Source organism: Sus scrofa, chromosome 15 (genome assembly GCF_000003025.6).
Source record: "Sus scrofa isolate TJ Tabasco breed Duroc chromosome 15, Sscrofa11.1, whole genome shotgun sequence".
In the NCBI taxonomy this organism is placed as follows: domain Eukaryota; kingdom Metazoa; phylum Chordata; class Mammalia; order Artiodactyla; family Suidae; genus Sus; species Sus scrofa.
Window position 1 is genome coordinate 135079686 of NC_010457.5, and position 19826 is coordinate 135099511.

Below are 19826 nucleotides of genomic sequence, written 5' to 3' on the forward strand. Positions count from 1 at the left end.
CTCCTCGTCCCCATGTTGGGCACGGGGGCGTTTGTTTCTCAGACCGCTCGCCTCCCAGGCTCAGGACAGGGCTCTGCCCCACCCGCGCCACCGCCCGCGGCCGCGCCCTCACTCCTGTTCTGTGTGTTTCTCGCAGTGCCTTCTCCCAGTGCCTTGCTCGCAGACAATCCCACGCCTTTTGGAAACGCAAAGGAAGTGATTGCCATCAAGGACTACTGCCCCACCAACTTCACCACCCTCAAGTTCTCCAAGGGCGACCATCTCTACGTCCTGGACACGTCGGGCGGGGAGTGGTGGTACGCACACAACACCACCGAGATGGGCTACATCCCCTCCTCCTACGTGCAGCCCCTAAACTACCGGAACTCCACCTTAAGCGACAGCGGGATGATTGACAATCTTCCAGACAGCCCGGACGAGGTGGCCAAGGCGCTCGATTTGCTCGGAGGGTGGGCCGAGGACAAGAAGGGATCGAGCAAACCCTCCAGTAATAATCCCTTCTGGAACGGGGTCCAAACCAACCCGTTTCTCAATGGGAACGTGCCGGCGGTGATGCCCAGCGTGGACGCGCTGACTCCCAAAAGCACTGTGGACCTGCTCCTCTTCGACGCGGGCCCGTCCTCGTTCACCGAGTCCGGCTCGGCCACCACCAGCAGCACCGGCAACGTTTTCGACGAGCTGCCGGCCACCGGCCGCCTCCACGCCGAGCCACCGGTCAAGCGGGACAACCCCTTCTTCCGCAGCAAGCGTTCCTACAGCCTGTCGGAGCTCTCGGTCCTCCAAGCCAAGTCCGACGCACCGGCATCCTCGGGCTTTTTCTCGGGCTTGAAGTCGCCGGCCCCCGAGCAGTTCCAGAGCCGGGAGGACTTTCGGGCCGCCTGGCTGAGCCATCGGAAGCTGGCCCGGTCTTGCCATGACCTGGACCTGCTGGGCCAAAGCCCCGGGTGGGGCCAGACCCAGGCGGTGGAGACAAACATCGTGTGCAAGCTGGACAGCTCGGGGGGCTCGGTGCAGCTTCCCGACACCGCCATCAGCATCCACGTGCCCGAAGGCCACGTGGCCCCCGGGGAGACGCAGCAGATCTCCATGAAGGCTCTGCTGGACCCCCCGCTGGAGCTCAACAGTGACAGGTGCAGCAGCATCAGCCCGGTGCTGGAGGTGAAGCTGAGCACCCTCGAGGTGAACACCCATGTGGTCTTGGAGATGAAAGTCTCGGCCGAGGTGAAGAGTGACGTCTTCAGCAAAAGCACAGTGGGCCTCCAGTGCCTGAGGAGTGACGCAAAGGAGGGCCCGTATGTCCCCATCCCACTGTCGTACAGCTACGGGGACACGGTCCAGGTCCAGCTGGACAACCTGGAGCCCTGCATGTACCTGGCCGTTGTGGCCCACGGCCCGAACATCCTGTATCCCTCCACGGTCTGGGACTTCATCCACAAGAAAGTCACCGTGGGTCTCTACGGTCCCAAACACATTCACCCATCCTTCAAGACGGTGGTGACCATCTTCGGCCATGACTGTGCCCCAAAGACCCTCCTGGTCAGCGAGGTCACCCGCCAGGCCCCTGGCCCGGCCCCGGTGGCCCTGCAGCTCTGGGGCAAGCACCAGTTCGTCCTGTCCAGGCCCCAGGACCTCCAGGTCTGCATGTTTTCCAACATGACCAACTACGAGGTCAAAGCCAGTGAGCAGGCCAAGGCCGTGAGGGGCTTCCAGGTGAAGCTGGGCAAGGTCAGCCGCCTCATCTTCCCCATCATCTGCCAGAACCCCGGCGAGCTCTCGGACTTCACCTTGAGGGTTCAGGTGAAAGACGACCAGGAGGCCATCCTGACCCAGTTCTGCGTCCAGACGCCCCAGCCGCCCCCCAAAAGTGCCATCAAGCCGTCCGGGCAGAGGCGGTTCCTCAAGAAGAACGAGGTCGGCAAGATCATCCTGTCCCCGTTCGCGGCCACCACCAAGTACCCGACGTTTCAGGACCGCCCGGTGTCCAGCCTCAAGTTCGGCAAGCTGCTCAAGACGGTGGTGCGGCAGAGCAAGAACCACTACCTGCTGGAGTACAAGAAGGGGGACGCCATCGCCCTGCTCAGCGAGGAGAAGATCCGGCTCAAGGGCCAGCTGTGGACCAAGGAGTGGTACATCGGCTACCACCAGGGCAAGGTCGGCCTGGTGCACGCCAAGAACGTGCTGGTGGTGGGCAGGGCGCGCCCCAGCCCGCTGGCCGGGCCCGAGCTGAGCACGTCCGCGCTGCTGGAGCAGATCCTGCGCCCCTGCAAGTTCCTCACCTACATCTACGCCTCGGTGCGGACGCTGCTCATGGAGAACATCGGCAGCTGGCGCTCCTTCGCCGACGCCCTGGGCTACGGGAACCTGCCGCTCACCTTCTTCTGCCGGGCCGAGCTGGACAGCGAGCCCGAGCGGGTGGCGTCCGTCCTGGAGAAGCTGAAGGAGGACTGCAACAACGCCGACAACAAAGAGCGCAAATCGTTCCAGAAGGAGCTCATGATGGTGAGTGCCCAGCGGGCTGTGGGCGCCTGGAGGATGAGGCTGCCTCCAGCCTCCAGCCCCTCCCTGGCACGCGTGGATGCGGGGGTGGGCTTGTGAGGCCCTGGGCCGGCATCTGGGCCCCCTCTGCTCTCCGAAACTCCCGGGCAGGGTCCCAAGCCTGCACCTGGGGACAGGCCTTTACGTGGGAGCAGCAGGGGCCCCCACACAAGCCAGAGGGGCCACAGCGGGGGTTGTTGGGGGGGGGTTCAGGTCTCTTCTCGTTGACTCTGGGAGCTTCTCAGCAGGCCAGAGGGGGGTTCCTGGGGGAGCAGGGGCTGCTCCTCCATCACCCCTATTTTAGATCTGCTGGGAGGGGACCCACCCTTTCATCAGATGCCCAGCAGGATCCATGACTTGAAAGTGACACACCACTCACCTCCCCAGACGCTGACTTTCTCCTGCCGGGAGTGTTTCTCTCCAGGCCTTGGTGGAAGGCTCTGCCCTCGCTCGGTACCCTCTTCCTCCTCTTGGCACGAGCTTGGGTTGCAGCGAGGTCGGCCTCCACTTTGCCAGTGGAACTGGGAGCTGGAAGCCTAAGGAGGAGGGAGGTCGTTAGAGTCCCACCTCTGGGCACGTCCAGCCCGCAGGCCGCGGGGAAGGCGTGCGCTGGATGCTCTCACGGCTCCCAGCGGACCTGGGCTCGGCGCTGGTCCCGTGCTCCACAGGCAACCCACTCCTAACTGGTTGAGGTCCAGTAGCCTCGGAAAAGCCCAGTGTCCCCTGGAAATACATCCCTGGTCGAGTCTCTGCCAGAAAATCTCTATCCGCTTCCTTCTGGAGAGACGCCAACGCGGGTCCCTTCCCTGGACTCACCACTAGTCTGCGTTTCCGTGGGACGCCTCCGTGACTCAGTCCTAGGCTTTCTTCCTTGTTCCGCCAACTCCACACAGCCCTTTGCGCCTCCTAATCTCTGTAAGGTGAGACTCCCGGAGCCCCGAGCTTTTCTGCCACTTCAGCTTCACCCCAACACCTGCCGTTTCGCGTGAGTGCCTGTTGGAACGGAGAGGCCGGGGGTGTCTGCGGGCATCTGAGGATGCCGCGTGGACCGCGGTGGACAGCTGAGGCTCGTCACTGCACACGTCCCGGGCTGCCCGATGGAGGGGTACAGTCCCTGGCAGCGTGGCCCCTGCTGCGGGGCACTGCCTTGCAGCCTGGCAGGGAGCAGGCCGTGAAGATAGACCCCTGATAGAGGCCCACAGTGTTACAAAGTGCCAGGTGCTGGGCACAGAATGAGAGCCTGCCGTGGCCCAGAGGCAGGAGACAGCAGCCAGAGGTGGCAACCAGGCGGTCAGCGATAGGGCACTGATGGCAGCTTCTGTGGGGAGGAAGCAGGTTGTTGTGGTGATGGGGTAGCAGTTCTTAGGAGGCTGCAGGGGAACCTGCGCCAGTGCTGGGGGGGGCTCTCCCAGAGTGGGGGCTCCAGGCCCCTCCTCCAGGGCTGGCCCACCTTGTGAGGTCAGTTCTCGAAGCTCGCATCCAGCCCGAGCTACGCAGACTCCTCCCACTCCTCGGCCCCGGGGGCAGGGGGCAGCCTCCAGCCAGCCGGGAGGGCGTCTCTCCATCGGTGCTGGAGTGATGGGCTTTCATGGAACCTAAACGCTATGGATTGCTCCTTCGTAACAGCTAGAAATGCCCACCTTGCTTGAGCAGAGGTGAAGGACCAAATAGCCCGAAGGGCTTTTTCCAGCCCCGGATGAATAATGACGCAGGATGTGATTTCTGCTTCTGTTTCCTCCTCGTTTCTTTGCATCTGTTTTTATTCACTAGGGGAACTTTGCTATGGGGCCAGGTTTTTCTGGTGGCTTCCCGGGGTTAATGTGTGTGAGGACAGGGGTCTTTGTGCATCTCGGCCCCTCCCCCACCCCCCTGCCAGCCCCACCCCCACCCGGACTCAGACTCCCACAGAGAAATTGAAATTCGACCTTGGCAGGAACGCAGCTCTGAGACAAGGTTAGATTTGTGGCACAAGGTGAAACTGGTTTTGCAGCGGACCCCCCCCCTTCCCTCCCCCTCCCCAGCTCCTCTCCTGTCTTGGCATCTCAGGGGCAGCAGGTTAGAACGGTTGGCCCAGCTTCTAGAAACCACAGGCTGCTTGATCCCCGTGTCTCTGGGCTGTCGCGGGGAACCAGGTGTTTTATTTCTAGGGACTTAACGACTTGCTAAGCAGTCAGATTTCCTACGGCCTCAACCACTGATTCAACCCGGCCCCCCATTCGAAGCCCCCCCCCCTTCCCACCCCTGTCATTGTGAAGGAGGTTTTCTGTTTAGTTGTGACTCTTTGGTTTGGAAGCAGTGACTGAAAGAGTTAGAAGTGGTGAACGTCTGGGGCAGTGACTTTGCAGGGCGATGGAGAGGAGAAGGAATCAAATAAGAACAAAGTTGCCATCCTTCCTGTACGACCCAGCCCGGCCCGTGCCCCTGGGGCCACATCTGCCTCCTGCTTGCCGGCCACTTTGGCCTTTTCTCTGTATCTTGGACACACCCCGTTCCCCTGCGCCTCGGGCCTTCGCCTGTGCTGTTCCCTCTGCCCGAATGCTCTTCCCCCAGTTTCCTGTGGTGGCTTTTCATCTCCTTCAGGTTCCAGGCCAAATATCCTCTTGTCTGCGCTTTCCTGCAGCCCTGGATAAAGCCACCGTGGGCCTCCCAGCCTCTGCCCCTGAGCCTCTGTGTTGTGTATCGTTGTCTCCACGGCGCTTGCTCGGATCCGAAATGGTCGGGTTTGCTTGTGATTGTGGTTCGTGTTATTACCCTGAGCGTGAACTCCGCGAGGACAGGGAGGCCGGGATGTAGGCAACACTGGGGCGTGTGATGAACGCGTGAGCGAGCACGTGCAGCCTGGGGCTCGGAGCCGGACCCGGCCTCGTGGCTTCCGCCCCGTTCTCTGGTTCCGTTCCCCCTTTTCACCGTTTCCGTGAACAGTTGCCATGTCCCAGCTGGTCCAGGGGCATCTCGTGTAACCCTTAAGACCTCCCGCTGTGGCTCTGCTGCCCTTTCTCACCCGCACAGCATGACCACAGTGGAGAATGACCCTCTGTGACCCTAACGAATGAACAACCACAGTGGAGAATGACCCTCTGTGACCGTGGGTGGCATCCCGCCCTAACGAATGAACAACCACAGGAGTGCAGGACACACTTGTAAGGGGCCCCGAAGACAAGGCCTCCTTGGCGTGGGTGGACCAGGGAGGGGCACGCAGGTGTGGGGGCACGGAGGGGTGGGGGCATGGAGGGGAAGGGGCTGTTGGGTTGAAGGCACAGCCTGGGCAAGGGCCAGGGATGCAGGGGAGCGGGGGATGAGGTAGAACCGGAGGCTGGGCAGATAGGGGATGAGGTGCCCGGGGGGACACGCTCCTCAAGCTGGGTGAGGCTCGCGCTCTATTCTGTGGGCGGTGAGTGGGGGCAGAGTGTTTTGGAGGATGGGAAGGGGAGCCAGGGGGATCCAGGTGTGTCCTCCTTGGGGATCTGCCCAGGTGAGTCGTCGTTCGTTCCTGCGTCCCACTCTCCAAGCTGCTCAGGTGACAGTCCGTGACACGCGCCCTTCCCTCGTCACCATTCTTTCTGAACACCTGGATGCCTGGGGTGGGGAGGGGGGACTAATACTCAGTTATCCCTGGATTTGAAACTGACAGCGCTCACGGCCTGAAGCCACCCAGAACACAGATTAGGACGTGAACCCACGTGCTGGGACTCGAATCCAGACTGGAGCTTAAACCCATGATTTTAAATGAGAATCACTCACCTGGTATCTGGACTCACTGAGGCTCAGGGTCTTCATGCCTCCACGCAGGAGGAATTCAGTGAGAGACAAAGGGACAGGCAAGAAATAGGTTTATTAAGATCGGATGATTGCGAGAGATGCCAGCGGGCAGGCAGGGGGGGGCTCTGCCCTGAGGATCCGGTGGGCTACGGTTTTATCAACTGAGGGGAGTGGGGTTGGAAAAGCCCGCCTCTTCCTTTCTGGGAGCAGTAGCTTCTCCTTCGTACCTGGTTAAGGGGTGTATTCAGATCAGCAGGAGAGGGTCCTCAAATGCCTGCCCTCGGTCTGAATCTGAAGGCAGCCCTCACCCCACCCCCTACCCACTGACCTGAGGCCGTTCTCGCCCCCCTCACTAGTCAAGCCAGCCTGCCTTGTAGCTGACGGCTTTCTTGAGCAGGTATGAACTCACAGTGGTCTCCCAGTGGCCCTTGGGTTTCCCTCTGTCTGTGACCCTTTACTGCGACTTCTGCAGCCACCTGTGCCGGCTCCATCCCTGTCGGATTCACCTCTTGTTAAGGCAAAGATGGGCAGTTTGGTTTCAGCCGAGGTCAGAGATGAGACATGAGGGCCAAAGGGATGGGCTGCCGGGCAGGGAACCCTCACAGCCTGGGACTGGACCCCTTGGCCTTTTACCCCCACCCCCCATCCCCCTTCACCCAGCCAACCTGCACAAGGGGGTGCTCTGTCCTGCCAGCTCTGGTTTCTCCTCTGTCCTGCCCTGGCGGGGTGGCCACCCCCCCTCGGGCCACCCCATCCCCACCCCACGCCCCCCGGCTTGCACCTCCTCCGAGGGGCTGAGAGGGGCTGTTCCCGGGCCACGTGCACATCAGAGCTGACCTTCAGCCCCTCCCGGGTCCTCGGTCTGCACCACCTCCCGGGCTCATCCCAGGTATGGTCTCCCCAGAGTGAAAGCAATGCTCACTGACTTTCCCCTTTGCGAAGACCCAGCTGCTGCTCTTGGCATTGATGTTTGATGGTTCTGAAGGACGCTGCGGAAGGTCCCCTGTCTGGCCCGTCTCCCACAGGCAGCTTCTGCCAGCGGTTGGGAGTGTAGACACCACAGTTATTCCCCACTTCCTTGGGATTTGCCCTGGGCTGGCCATACTCTGCATTTTGCCCTGGAGAGCGGGCACAAGTGGCTCAGCACCTGCTGAGCCACCTGTGCCCCCCGCCCCCAGCGGGACCAGTGCTGCTGGTTCTTGGTCTCTGGAGGGGGTGGCCAGAGGCTTTTAGCTACTGTTAATAAGGCCTGGTCCAGTAAGAGCACATTGAGTGGCTGGCCAACGAAACCTTCGCCACACCTGGGAACGAGCATTCCTAGCACCGTGGGACGAAATGGCCAGGCAGTGCCCCCCAAAACGTATGGCCGAAGTTAGGACCATGGGGGAGCCCTGTGATCTGAAGTTTGGCCCTTGCCATCAGCCTCTACGTGGATAAAATTACGAGCCACTGCAGCTGCCGCTCTGCCCCGTAGGACCCCCTGCGCAGAGCTCAGGGTGAAAATCAGGAGTGAGACACTCTGGCTCTGGGGAAACTGGAAGAACAGGTCTTCGGAAAGTCCGATAATTTTAGGAGGAGATTTTCTGTGCCCAATTCTTGCATCTCCTCTTATCTAGAAAAACACTAAAATCCTTCGTGGTGATGTCTGCTCCTTGTGACTGGTAGTGACCTTCAGGAGACCAGCCACAAACCTTTGTAAAGTGTGTGCCCAGCTGCATCCCCTCACCTTTATCGCATCCCCCTTTTCCTCTTTGGCTGGCATTAAATACCTCTGCCCGGGCTGTAGTTAAGGATAAAGCAAAGGATGCCACGGTCGTCTGTGAATGCAGTCATCTCCAAGGGGAGTGAGAGCCGTGAGTCCCACAAGCTGTGAAAACTCTGGATACGGCCCGATAGCGAGGTGCATAGCAAAGGATCAAAAGAAGGATTTCAGGGAGCCCAGGCCTCTTTTGTCCCTGCTCCCTGTCCTTCGTCGCAGAAACTCCCATATGTCTTAGCTCCTCCCTCACCGCCTCATGGCAGTTTCTCAGGGCTACCTGAGATGCTGGTTCCCAGGGTTAAGTCCTAATCTTGCCCCAAATCAAACTTAACTCTCAACTTTCAGGTTGTGCATTCCCCCCTGCCCCAAGAGGAAGCAGTTAACTACCACCTGTGCATCTAGGGAGGTTCCTGGGGACTTCCTGCCAGGTGGTCCCAAAGCCCTAGGCTAAAACAGGGAGGAGCACTCGTTGCCATGGTGACGGCCCTCGTGGTGTCTGAGCATCCCTGGAAAGGAAGCCTGGCTGGAATGTGCAGCAAAACTGAAATGAGGCTTTGTTGTCTTTTCTTAAGAATCTCTTCAAACAGGGATCGGCGCCGTGGCCCCGGGACCGCCTGTTTTTGTACAAGAAGTTTTACTGGAACACAGCTATGCCCACTGGTTCAGGTGTTGTCTGTGCTGTTTTCTTGTCACTGGTAGAGACCCCCTGCCCGCAACACCAAAAGTAGGTCCCATCTCACCCCTTACAGAGCTGACTTAAGTCACGGGTCACTCCAGGTAGGAGTCCAACTGGAACCCGTGTTGTGCTTTATTTCGTTGGGTATTTTCTGGTCTTACCCGCGGGGACCGGTGTATGTGCCGAAGTTGAAAGGGACAAGCTTCCAGAAGCACCTCCCGCCACTGCTGAGAAATGTTCTATTGCAGAGATGGGGGGGGGCATCCTTCAAGGAAAAAATACATAAAGTACCCCATGGCAATGACAGTGTGGTCAGTGCTGGGTCCCAGCTGTGGCCACTCAGGGCCGGAGAGAGGGTTTGAGTTTCTCAGGAGCTTTGTGTCTGTGGGTGCGCCCAGGACCGAGAGCAGCTTTGATGGCCGCCCACCAGGAATCCCTGAATCAGAAGCGGGTAAGCACGTACCTGGAATTGGAGGCCACCTGCGGAGTCAGGCAGCTGGGTGGGAACACTGTCACCAGGGGGCTGGCGAGATGCCTCGGGACAGTAGGCATGGCTGGAGGGGACCTTGTCTGCCCCCGTGTGTCTGGCTCAAAGCACACCAGGCCAAGAGAGTGTAAATCCAGAATATTCTACCAGGTCAGCACGCCCTCCCCACAGACACCTAGCGGTGCCCCTTTCCTATCTTTCACACTCAAATCTAGTCAACACTGAACTTTCAAACAGTGTCACCTGAAGATCTCCAAGTTCAGAGACCATTGTCTGAAATACCTAAGCCACTGAAAGCAAGCTTCCTGCTCAGTTCCTGGGGTCACAAGGAACCCACTGGGGTGGAAAGGCCATTGGCCTGAGCGCCAGGAAACCCGGACCTGCCTCTGCTTGTGTCCCCTCTCGCTGTGGGACCCCGGCCAAGGCTGCCTGGAGGCCAGGCCGGCTCTGACACGCAGCCGGTGTGGGAGCCCCGCCCTTCCTGGGGCTGCCCGGAAGCGCAGGAGCCCGCACAGGGAGTACTCAGGGACAGCGGCTTATTTAAAAACAAAAACAGAAAAGGTCTCAAGCAGTCTTCAAGCTCCCTTCTGGCTTCCTGCCTCTGTAGCAGCTGCTAACCCCCAACCCGGGATGGCCCCGGAGTGATCTTGTGTTTTAAAGGGCAGAGGCTGAGATGCTGCAACATCTGGCGCGTGCATTTAGGGACACCCCCCCGAAATCAGCTGCCCTTTCTTTTTTGTGAAGTTCTCCCCAAATAAATAAATACTCAGTCTATTTTATTTTACTTGTTTGGCCACGCCCGCAGCATGCAGAAGTTCCCCAGCCAGCGATCAAACCTGTGCCGCAGTAGTGACACCAAGTCCTTAACTGCTAGGCCACCAGGGAACTCCCGAGAATACTCATTCTGCAATAGCTGCGTTCTTTAAAGTAGCGCCCCAGCAGATCACTCCTGCACGGATGTGAGGCTGCTCGCCAACCCCCCCCCCAAGCCCCCCCACCTCGTCTTCATAAAATGTTTGAAGGGAGCATGTGAATTGTGCATTTGGCTCCACTGGGGAGGGGCTGGCTGGTTAGTTTGGGGCTGTTTTTAACACTTTCTCTTCCGACCTGAGAAGTGACAACATTGGGTGCCTGGACAGCGTAGGGCGACAGAAAGAAGGCCTGGTGACTGGTAGCTGCAACTCTTTGGCCTTACCCTCGCTGTCCTCGGGCCCAAGGCATCTCAGACACCGTCTCTGGAGCCTCGGAAGCTGCTTCTGCTGCCGTCAGGCTGTAATCCGAGGGTGTGCTGGGCGGCAGAGGCTCTGTGGGGCAGTGGGGGGTGAGCCGCGCCGTCTGTGGCCCAGGAGAGGCCCTCCTCCTGCCTGGGGCTCCGTCCTGTCCTGGCCGCCCAGAGCCGCATACAGCCTGGCCTCTTCTGTAACCAGGCTCTTCCCAGGCCCACGGCCTGGCGCCGGCACCCAGCAGCCGTCGTGTAACCTGGGGTGACACATGGGGACAGTAAGCTTGCAGGTTTGTGCAGCTGATGTGGCTTCATTTCTTTGAGGCAGAGTGTTAGTGTGACCTAGCCTTCAGCCCGGGGCTGCACGGCACCCACGGGGTCTCCAGCCCTGAGCTGGAAGCTGGCCTCCTGGCCCAGCCCCTTTCCTAGACGGGAGTCGAATCCCAAGGTGCCCACCTGCTGTTCTGGGCTCATTGCGCGTTCCAGGCCGAGGGTGTTTCTCTCCTTCCCAAGTGCCTGTCCCTCCATCATTGGGACCCCCGTCTCAGAGACACACGGAAAAGTCGCAGCTTTGACGAGGGAGCTGCCCCTTTGATCCTGGAGACCTTATCCGAGGGTGCACGTGTCCGCCGTGTCCACCTTTGGCCTCTATTGTCCTCCCTCCGCCCCGGGCCGTCCTGTGTCTCCAGCATCCCCGTCTCAGCTCCAGGCCCCGATCAGAGTCCCCGCCCACGTCACTTCTGCCTCTTGGGGCTCCCTGCCATCTGCTGATGGCATCTCATCCGCTCTGAGCCCCAGGCTGGGCTGTGCTGGCCGTCTGGGCAAAGGGCACCCATCAGCTCTCCAGCGGCCCCCGTAAGGGCGGGAGCAAACGAACAGCTGTCACCCCCCCACACACACACCCTGCGTGTCAGCGTCCTGGGGCTGCCACAACGTCCCGCAGACGGGAGGCTCAGAGCAACAGGAGTGACACCTGTCAAGGCTCTGGAGGTGTGGGGGCAGGGCTGGCTCCTCCCGGAGGCTCCGAGGGAGAGCCTGGTCCAGGCCGTTGTCCCAGCTCCTGGTTGCTCCAGTGATGTGGCCGTGTCACCCCACCTATGGACATGGCCATGCCGCCTTCCTTATGGAGATGTCTTCGTTCTGTCCCTAAGAACCCTCATCCAGTAGGGCCTCATGTTAGCACGTCGCGTCAGCAAAGACCCTCCTTCCACGGTCATATTGTGCGGTTCCAGGAGGACAAGAATTCCCGCGCAGGGGCCAGCACGCTCTGCAGGTGGCGGTTCCCCCCTGCCACGTGAGCCCTGGTGGTGCTGGCGCTCAGGCCCCCTTGCAGAGACAGCTGTCCCCGGGCATGGCCGGAGCCTGCCCCCCCGCACTCCTCATGCCTGCCCGTCCTTCCTCCGCAGGCCTTGCTGAAGATGGACTGCCAGGGCCTGGTGGTCAGACTCATCCAGGACTTCGTGCTCCTGACCACGGCCGTGGAGGTGGCGCAGCGCTGGAGGGAGCTGGCTGAGAAGCTCGCCAAGGTGTCCAAGCAGCAGATGGACGCGTACGAGTCCCCCCACCGGGACCGGAACGGGGTCGTGGACAGCGAGGTGAGTGGGAGCAAGTCTCATCCCTCTCGGGGTCCCTGGCAGAGGCGAGGCGGCTCCGCCATCAAGCAGGATGTGGAGTGGCCTCCCCAGGGCTGCCGTCCCTTGCTGATCCTGATCTTAAGTGACCTTCGGTCAGATGGGACGGAGCGCTTTGTGCGCAGTTCTGGCCGGGGCTCTGCCCACATGGGCCAGTAATACCTGGTCTGTCATCAGCTTGGGGCAGAGCTGCTTGGCTTCCTGCTCAGGGAGGCTTTGTCTTTTCCCTGCTTCATGGAGGTCACGTTAAGCTTCTGGAAAGACAGTCTTGCGAGACCCAGGGAGCAGGAAGACCCGAGGATCAGAGCGTCCTTTACGGACGTGGCGAGTTTCTGAATAGACAGGAGGAGCTGCCGGGGATGGAAGGGGAGAGAAACCCTCTCTGTTGTTGGGCCCCTGCTTGCTACACGCACCTGCTCCCACGCAATACATTTCTTCCCCCGGGGATGTGCGGGCCAGGGACAGAGGCCACTCCATCCCTCCATTCTTTTCTATTCATTTCACTCTTTGCGTTTGTTTGTTTAAGTTCCCCGGCCAGGGAGTGAATCCGGGCCACAGCTGTGGCAATGCCAAATCCTTTAATCCACTTCACCAGGCTGGGCATTGAACCTGTGCCTCCACAGCCACCTAAGCCACTGCAGTCGGATTTTTAACCTGCAGCGCCACGGCAAGATCTCATTTCCCTCTTTATTTTTTCTTTCCGTCTGTCTTTTTAGGGGCGCACCTGCAGCATAGGGAAGTTCCTAGGCTAGGGTTTGAATCAGAACTACAGCTGCCGGCCCATACCCCAGCCGCAGCAACGCAGGATCCCAGCTGCATCTTCAGCCTCTGACACAGCTTGTGACCACGCTGGATCCTTAACCCACTGAACCTGGGATCGAACCCACCTCCTCATGGAGAGGATGTCGGGTCCTTAGCCTGCTGAGCCACGACAGGAACTCCCATTTTATTCTGGAAAGAGGAGCTTCAGTGATGAGCAGAGGAGCTGGGATGCCATGTCTCACCACCCCTAATCTTTCCTCTCCCCTCGCTCTTTTCGTCCTGGACCACGCTCCCATCCAGGCCATGTGGAAACCCGCGTATGACTTTCTACTCACCTGGAGCCACCAGATCGGGGACAGCTACCGCGACGTCATCCAGGAGCTGCACACGGGCCTGGACAAGATGAAAAACCCCATCACCAAGCGCTGGAAACACCTCACAGGGACGCTCATCCTGGTGAACTCCCTGGACGTCCTCCGAGCAGCCGCCTTCAGTCCCATGGACCAGGACGACTATGTGATTTGAAGGGGTCCCTCCACCTCCTGCTGCTCACGGGGCGGGCCACTTGCCCTCCGTCTGCCCTGGACGCCCCGCAGTCCTATGGAGCTGGGGGTGGACAGGGAGGGTCGGCTGCTCCCTTAGATCCAGGGTCCCTCCCGGCTGGACCCGCACCCCGGACCAAGCACATGCAACGCTCCACTCACCGCCTCTGTCACAGGGGAGGGGCCGTGGGAATTGCTACGGCAGGTTGTTGCCAATCAAATAGCTTTCTATTTGTTAATTATACCTTGAGATTTAAAATCACTTTTTTTTTAAAGTATGGGGGGCTAGGGGCCGATGAGAAAGGTGATACCTAATTTTTTAATGGACCATAAAGATTTAAAAAAAAAAGAACACTTCATAGGGGCAGATGCTGTTGAGGTTTTTATGTTCTCGAAAGACCTTTTTAAATTATGTTCCAGATGTATATATGTATTTAAGGGTCGTGGGAGCATTTCTAATTGCCAGGCACACTCGGCATTTCAACACTGAGCTCGGAAAGACACTCGTTCAGGCGTTGGGCCGTCTGGGGTCTGTACGGAAAACGAAGTCAAACAGGAACCGTGCTGTTTCAGTCAAGAGTCTGGTCCTCACCCATTCTTCCCGAGATCATCCTAGGCCTGGCTTTCCTCGTGTTTTTATTTACCTTCTGTACATCGGCCCCGTGTCGCAGGAAAGGATCAGCCACAGCACAGGGGAGGCTTTTTTGAGCTTTAGCGGCCAGAGGGAAATCCAGTTTTATGCCCTTGAGACAAGCGGGCAGCGGGCAGGCAGCCTTCTCTCCCGCCCTGCCGGGGGCCTTCAGTCCTGCAAAAGAGCTGCACCATTTGGAGGGAGGGGGTCCCCGAAGCTCTAAAGCCACTGTCCTGCTTCTCCCTGGAGGCAGGGGGAGTGCTTCCTGCGGAGCTCAAAGCCTCGCCTCCGGGTGTGAAGAAAACGCCACCCCACATGCACCTAATGCTCATGGCCAGGGGTGTCCGCTGCCGTTTGCCAAACTCCATTTCACCTAAAACGTCACCCCTCTGGCCTCCTGGTGTGTCCATCTTTCCTTGGACGTAAATAGCATAGGGAAGTCTCTTTTAAAAAAAACACTGTAACGATTACCCAAGCAAAATGAATGTTTTCTGAAAACATTTCCCGCATACAGTGGGGCCCACTGAGTTCCCAACGCTGGTTGCAGATCCGCGTGCTGGGCTGAATTCCGGCTGCATCGCCAGGAGGGAGTGAGGGGCGGGGCTGAAGACTCCAGCGGATCTGAGGAGTCGATCCCCAGGAAGGAGCCAGGACACGCGCTGTGCTCACCTGAGGGATGCTAGGCCATCTGGAATCCCTGAATGTCATTCCCTCTGTCCGCTTTCTGGAGGCCTGTTAATTACTTAGCCTCATTGATGTAAATGCTCTCTCAGGCAGCAACACTCTTAGAAGGCTGTTGATTCAGATACTGAAGACCAACTAGCTAGAAACACCCACGAAAAGAGCCCTGCCTCGTTTCTTCTGCAGGAGCCTGGACACACACTCGGCCGATCCTCACCCAAAGTCACCTGACCTTCTGCTTCTTGACTCTCCGCCTTCAGTCTTCCCAGAGAGCATCTCTCACTTTCCCCCCAAAGAAGAAACCAAACCAGTCGCACCTTAAATATGGATATTTTTCCTCAGGGGCTTTAAATTGTTTCCTATGCAACATGTCTTGTAGCACAAAATTCGATTCTACAAAAGTTGCAGTAAATTTTCTTTGGATATTTTAATTAAGTGTGTGTATGTTCTTCTGTCCCCACGCAGCCTCTAAAGGAAACACAAACAAAACGTGGCGTAACTCTTTGCGGAGAACAGTGCCCCTGCCCCCACACCATTGCCCCTGGATGATGGTGGCACAGTTGCTTTCACGGGTATCTGTTGTCTAGCTGTTAATTTCATTGCTCTTGAAATACACGCTCTCAGCCATCACTGACTCATGGGAATCAGTGTGGCCCAGCGTACCCAAAGGGTGCAGGTGGGTGGCTTGCCATTTTCTTGGTCTCTTGCACCTGGAATGGGCAGATCCCAAACCCGCAATACAGCTGAGGATGGAACCATGGCTGTGCGCCAGGACTCCGTTGCTAGTGAGAGCCGGACTCCCCCAGGCCCTGCCCCCACCGTGCCCTAGGTATGGGGTGTAGCCCAGGGTGAGAAGGGACTGGGGGCGGGTCCCTGATGGAGACCAGGTGCTGGGAGGAGTGGGGCCAGGAGGGCCTCCTTGAGAAGTGACTTGAATCCAAGCTCCAGGCTGCCTCGGCACCAGCGAGCCCAAGGCCAGGCCACCCCTGGGGGAAGCTGTGTGCATCCTTGAGAGAGAGGGTAGAGGGACCACGAGAGGCTGACTACCCGCCCCAGGCCTGGGGCCTGTTGGATGAACAATAGCCTATCAGATGGGGCATGCGCCAAATGACTTGCTGGGTGACTCCCCAGCCCCAGCCCTCCTGGTAGTCTTGGGTCCCCTGGCTCGGTCCTGGGACCCTCCCCTCTAATGAGCCACAGATTCCCGCAGCCCATTGGAGTTCTCCCAACCATTGCTGCTGTCACGTCGGACCCAAGGACGTGACACGTCCCTTTGCTCTCGCTCCTTTGATGGCCAAGCTACCCTAGATCGCTCCCAGCTGGTCCACCCACCCGAGCTCTCCCCTCCCCTGTCCGTGGGATACGAGGGAAGACCAGAGTCCCTCCCTGCCTTTGCCCGAGCTCTTCATGAGCTGAAACACCTGTCCTTCCTTTTCCCTCATCCTCACTGAGCTCTGAGGGCAGTGACCGTGTCTAAACTCGCTTCTGAGTCCCCAGAGCCTGGCACCGTAAGTGTGTGTTGCCTGAGGGAAGTGCCTAAACCTCTGCCCTAGAAATGCATTTCAGGATGTCCTTGGCTTTGAGTGTTGGTGTGGCTAGAGTGGGCTTTTGTGCTGGGCTTAGAACCATATGAAAAATAAGCCAAAGCTCATCCAGCAATGATGCATCAAATGCAGCTCAGATTTTTTATGTTTCATTTTTACAGCCGCACCTGTGGCATCCCGGAGTTCCCAGGCTAGGGGTCAAATCTGAGCTGCAGCTGTGACCTATGCCACAGCTCATGGCAACACTGGATCTTTAACCCACTGAGCGAGGCCAGGGATCCAACCCACATCCTCACGGAGACAATGTCGGGTCCTTAACCGGCTGAGCCACCATGGGAACTCCAAACACAGCTCAGATTTTAAAGTACGTTCTGAAGGGAAATCCCGGCAGAGGTGGAACTCAGTGGGGTGTACCCCACAAGCAAGTGATGTTGCCTCAACCTTCCATTTCCTGGCACAAGGACAACGTAGTCAATTTGGGCAATGGAGTTTTTGGTTTTGGGTGTGTGTTTGTGTTGGTGGTGGTTGCATCCATGGCATGTGGAAGTTCCCAGGCCAGGAATGGAACCTGGGCCGCAGCAGTGATAACACTGGATCCTTAGCCACTAGGCCACCAGGGAACTCCCTGGGCCATGGTTTTTGCTGTTGTCAAGTTGGATTTTACATAAAATGATCCAAACGGCCTCATCTAAATAGTCAAGAGACTGTATTTTGGGGGCAGAGGGAATGAGGCTAAGTGCTCAGCCCTTGCTCAGCGCCTGCCGTCTAAGAAGCTTTGTCCCGTTAAACCCTTGGGCTGCCTTCGTTTCGTGGGTGAGGAAACCGAGACTTGGGAACCATGGACAGTTCCAGCTGGTGCCAATGCCAAGCTCTGTCCTCTGCCAGCTCTGCCACATCAGAAACGGGAACAGTGTGGAGTTCCCATTACGGCTCAGCAGTAATGAACCTGACTAGCATCCATGAGGACGCAGGTTTGATCCCTGGCCTCGCTCAGTGGGTTAAGGATCCGGCGTTGCCGTGAGCTGTGGTGTAGGTGGCAGATGTGGCTCGGATCCTGCATCGCCCTGGCTGTGGGGTAGGCCGACAGCTGTAGCTCCTGTTCAACCCCTAGCCTGGAAACCTCCATGTGCTGCAGGTGCAGCCCTAAAAAGACAAAAAGAGAGAGGGAAAGAAGGGAGGGAGGAAAGAAAGGAAAAGAGAAAAGAAAAAGGAAAGAAAGAAAAGGAGGAAAAAGAAACTGGAGACAAGCCACTGCTTGAGAAGCAAATGTCCAAAGCCAGAGCCACGGGAGTTTGGCGCGGGGGCGTCTCCACGTGGTCCTCACTGATCTCTGCTGTGATGTGTGTCCGCGCTCGGCGTGACCGTTTGGTGACCATTTCCCTGCAGTCAGAAGTATTTAAAATACTTGTACTTAACCAAGGTTTTTCCTTTTTGGTTCGTTTTTAGAATTTCAACCTTTACTAAGTTACGTGAATATAGAAACAAAGTGTTCCTTTTTTAAGAGCCAGTCGTTTCCACCCAAGAGGCCTTGCTGAACTTGGAGGAACCACTTAAAAATAGGGAAAATGGGAAATTGTATGTTCACCTCACCACGATTTAAAAAAAAATTTTTTTTAGGGCTGCACCTGCAGCACATGGAAGTTCCCGGACCATGGGTTGACTCTGAGCTGCAGCTGCCAGCCTGCACCACAGCCGCAACAACACCGGATCCTTAATCCACTGAGTGAGGCCAGGGATCGAACCCTCAATCCTCATGGATACTAGTTGGATTTCTTAACCTGCTGGGACACAGCAGAAACTCCCTCACCACAATTTTTTTAATGGTGACAAAAGAAATTTACAGCCCCAGTTCTCTGCATCCCCAGGGTCTGCTTGTGGAAACTAGGGAGTAAGACTCAGGGCTCTTAACTCCAGGAGCTGCAGAGGACATAGATTTTTGGGGGAGGTGGGGGGCAGTCAGTCAGGAGCGATCAGTTTGGCTTTGGCTCCCAACAGACTTAGGACTTTGCCTCCAAACAGAAAGATGGAAGGCAGCACTGAAAGATTTTAGATCAAAAAGGCCAGGGAGGGAGGTCCCATCGTGGTGCAGCAGAAATGAGTCCAGCTAGGATCCCTGAGGATGCTGGTTCGATCCCTGGCCTCGCTCAGTGGGTCGGGGATCTGGCATTGCCCTGAGCTGTGGTGTAGGTCACAGATGCGGCTCAGATCCCCATTGCTGTGGCTGTGGTGTAGACCAGCAGCTGTAGCTCCAATTGGACCCCTAGTCTGGGAACTTCCACATGCTGCAAGTGCAGCCCTAAAAAGCAAAGAAAAAGGGGGGGGAGCGCAGTGAGAAATTGGAGCAGACACATGGACACCTGGACATCCTCGACGGCGCCCCCTCCCCCATACCCACACCCACACCCGTCCCGTTGACTGTTCAGCTTCTGAGTCGCCGGCCCTCACTCCTGTCTCTCCGGGGCTGCACCCTAGTCCTGGCCACCCTCAGCCCTTCCCGTCCCTGCAGCTCCAGCCTCGTCTCAGCTCCTTCTCCACATGGCCACCAGAATGGCCCTAGGGAAACAGGACGGTTGAACCCCCACCTTGTGTGGTCCTTGTGTTGAGAGGTGATGAAGGGATGTTTCCCAGATGCCAGCACACGGGTTATAAGCTGCCACCTGTTCCCACCAAGCAGGAATAAAAACAACGCACGGGGGTGGGGTTCTTGAAAAAATAAATTGGGGGAGAACAAAGCACTGTTCCTGATCCCAAGATGGAGCCCTTTGTTGCCTTGTAGCATTAACTTGTTCTTTAGCTGGGTGAGTGACGGTGTCAGGACATCGTAGGAGTGGTTTTCACGCCTTTCTCGGTAAAGTACGATGTTGGCTGATGACAAACCCCATGCGCCTCCAGACTCCGATTGTTGGGTGGAGAGTAGACGCGTAAGATGCAGCAGTCAGTTTCCTCGGCTCTTTGCTCTTGCAGCTCCTTCTACCCACTCCACCCTCCTCAGTGGGCTCGTGGCTTCAGCGTTCTTTCCGGATGGTCAGTTTGTCCTCCTCTTGAGGACATGCTTCCTAACCCAGAAAATGCAAACCCACGTTACCAGCCCTCTGCGGCGAGCACAACTACAACCCAAATCTGTCTGTGTCAGAACCATGCCTTTGCTTATTTTGTTCCACCAACTGTAAACTGGGCAAGGAAGATGTCACAGTGCCCACATCACACTCAAGAAACTCAGATTCACACTCAATACAGTCTCGGATGAATGACCCCTAGAAGGGACAGCTTCCCAGTGACCCTAGAATGGACAGCTTCCTGGGGACCGCTGCTGATGAATGCATTTAGGAGAATGGAGGCCAAGTACACACCTGGGACATTGGTGTGTAACAGTAGTGATTTTTAAAAATCAAATGTAAGTTTTGTAGGGAATCCATTTTGGACTTTTTTCTAGAAAGTTCTACGTCTACTTCCCTGGTCTTCCCACTATAACATTGCATATGTTTAGCTCAGCTAAAGCTCACACTTCCGGGTGAAAAAAAAAAAAAAAAAAGGCGTTGGCTTTATTTTTCACACATCGACGTATTTCTCTACACTCCAAGTACAAAATCACACTCA

The 19826-nt window shown here is 57.5% G+C and overlaps 1 protein-coding gene across 1 annotated transcript in view; it reads left to right on the top strand.

Moving 5' to 3' along the window:
* The window catches only part of SH3BP4 (SH3 domain binding protein 4), a 91301-nt gene extending 76185 nt beyond the window's left edge, over positions 1-15116 (top strand). The window contains exons 4-6 of the mRNA XM_021074833.1: positions 137-2499; positions 11845-12033; positions 13132-15116. Of these exons, the coding sequence (XP_020930492.1) occupies positions 137-2499; positions 11845-12033; positions 13132-13356 (2777 nt within the window). The 3' untranslated portion in view covers positions 13357-15116. The remainder of the gene's footprint in view (positions 1-136; positions 2500-11844; positions 12034-13131) is intronic.